The sequence below is a fragment of the Apium graveolens genome, chromosome 3 (assembly GCF_009905375.1).
Source record: "Apium graveolens cultivar Ventura chromosome 3, ASM990537v1, whole genome shotgun sequence".
NCBI classification, from domain to species: domain Eukaryota; kingdom Viridiplantae; phylum Streptophyta; class Magnoliopsida; order Apiales; family Apiaceae; genus Apium; species Apium graveolens.
In genome coordinates this window covers 34,000,115-34,002,126 of record NC_133649.1, presented here as the reverse complement: position 1 = coordinate 34,002,126, position 2,012 = coordinate 34,000,115, and the positions used below count along the sequence as shown (strand labels likewise).

The following is a 2,012-nucleotide window of genomic DNA, read 5'->3' as shown; positions in this document are numbered from 1 at the left end:
GCTTACATCCTTCATCACTGAGAGGGGGTTTATATTGCTACATAGGGATGCCATTCGGGTTGATCAATACGGGCGCGACCTACCAACGGTTGGTGAACATAATGTTAAAAATGAGATTGGAAGAATAATGGAAGTTTATGTTGATGACATGCTGGTCAAATTATAAGAGGAAAAAAACCAAGTCAAGCATCTGATGGAGATGTTTAACATCTGAAGGAGGTTTCGCATGAAGTTAAACCTGCAAAAATGTTTGTTTGGAATGGAGTCGGGCAAGTTCATTGGATTCATTGTCAATCATAAAGGGATTGAGGCCAACCCTGATAAAATTAAAGTGTTACTAGACATGAAGTCTCCCAAAAGTATAAAGCAAGTGCAAAGCTTAACCGGAAGAATCGCTTCGTTGAATCGATTTGTATCTAAATCATCCGACGGATGCAAGGAATTCTTTAAGGTGATTAAGGTGGCAGGGAAAAATTTTGTTTGAACACTGGAGTGTGAGGAATCTTTCAGAAGGATAAAGGAATAACTAGGGAACCCTCTCATGCTGTCGAAACCATTGGATAAAGAGTCTCTGATTCTATACCTTGTAGTCTTGGAGTATTCAATCAGTGCGGTGTTGGTGAGGGAAGAGGATGCACAACAGTGACCAGTATATTATGTGAGTAAGCGACTACATAATGCTGAGACTCGCTATACTAGCATGGAGAAGTTGGTTTATGCGTTAGTCCTCGCATCAAGGAAGTTACGCCCGTATTTTCAAGCTCATAGAATTGAAGTTCGTATAGCATATCCTTTGCGGCAGGTCCTTCACAAGCCAGAATCGTCCAGAAGGATGTTAAAGTGGGCTGTGGAATTGGGCCAGTTTGACTTGGAATACATGCCTCGTACAGCAATTAAAGGGCAAGCTCTAGCTGATTTCCTATTGGAGTTTGATTCCGAAATTGACAATAAGGCTCTGGTACCGCTACATCTGTCATGTCCTGAAGAAGTCTTGGACTTTTTACGGAAAGAAGAACCTCCGCACCTATGGTGGATTTTGCATGTGGACGGAGCGGTTAACAATGGGGAAGCACGAGCGGGCATAATACTTCTATCTCCGGAAGGTCATCATCTGATGAGTGCGGTTCACTTTAAGTTCTATGCTACCAACAATGATATGGAATATGAAGCACTGATTAATGGTTTGAAGATCACTTTAGAGATGGGAGTGCAAAATCTAATTGCAAAAAGTGATTCAAAATTGGTAGTGAACCAAGTGAATGGGGGAATCAAGCTCGAGGACCGCGAACGGAATTGTACTTGAGATGCACATAGCAGCTGATTGGAAAGTTCAAGGAGGTTATGCTGGAGTGTGTACCGCGAGAAAAGAACAGCAATGCAGATGCTCTGGAAAAAATGGGGTTTCAGCAGGAAGCGGTGTTGTTGGGATCTATACCCTTGGAAATCCAAGAGATCCCAAGTATCCCGGAGGTGGAGATAATGCAAATAGATGAAGCTCCCGAGGAAATATGGATGACTCTTATTCTTGCCTACATTAATAAAGGAACACTTTCTGAGGATAAATTCGAGGCTCGACGACTTCGCTATCAGGTATGTGGTGTATGATGAAGTTTTGTATAAGAGAGGCTTCAATTAACCGCTGCTCAGGTGTGTTGATGAGAAAGAAGGAAATTATATCTTGAGGGAGGTACATGAAGGAATTTGTGGCAATCACTCGGGGGATAACTCGTTGGCAATGAAGATTCTACGCCAAGGTTATTATTGGCCTACGATGAAGGAGGATCCTACAAACTTTGTTAGAGCATGTGATCGTTGTCAACGCTTTGCAAACTACTCATCAATGTCGGCAACACTTTTGACATCTATGGTAAGTCCATGACCATTTTTCATACGGGGGATTGATCTTATTGGAGAATTACCGAAAGCAAAAGGAGATGTCAAGTATGCGGTGGTTGCAGTTGATTAATTTACTAAGTGGGCCGAGGCTATGCTGTTGGAAACTATCACTGTGA

General features: G+C 42.3%; 1 protein-coding gene across 1 annotated transcript; it reads left to right on the top strand.

Moving 5' to 3' along the window:
* The first annotated feature begins 700 nt into the window (after positions 1-700).
* LOC141714091 (uncharacterized) lies at positions 701-1,303 on the top strand. Its single transcript, XM_074517631.1, has one exon. It carries the CDS (start codon positions 701-703, stop codon positions 1,301-1,303), a length of 603 nt encoding a protein of 200 aa, XP_074373732.1.
* The last annotated feature ends 709 nt before the right edge of the window (positions 1,304-2,012 follow it).

Coding starts and splice junctions, on each gene's coding strand:
- LOC141714091 (XM_074517631.1), top strand. CDS start 701: ATGGAGAAGTTGGTTTATGCGTTAGTCCTCGCATCAAGGAAGTTACGC.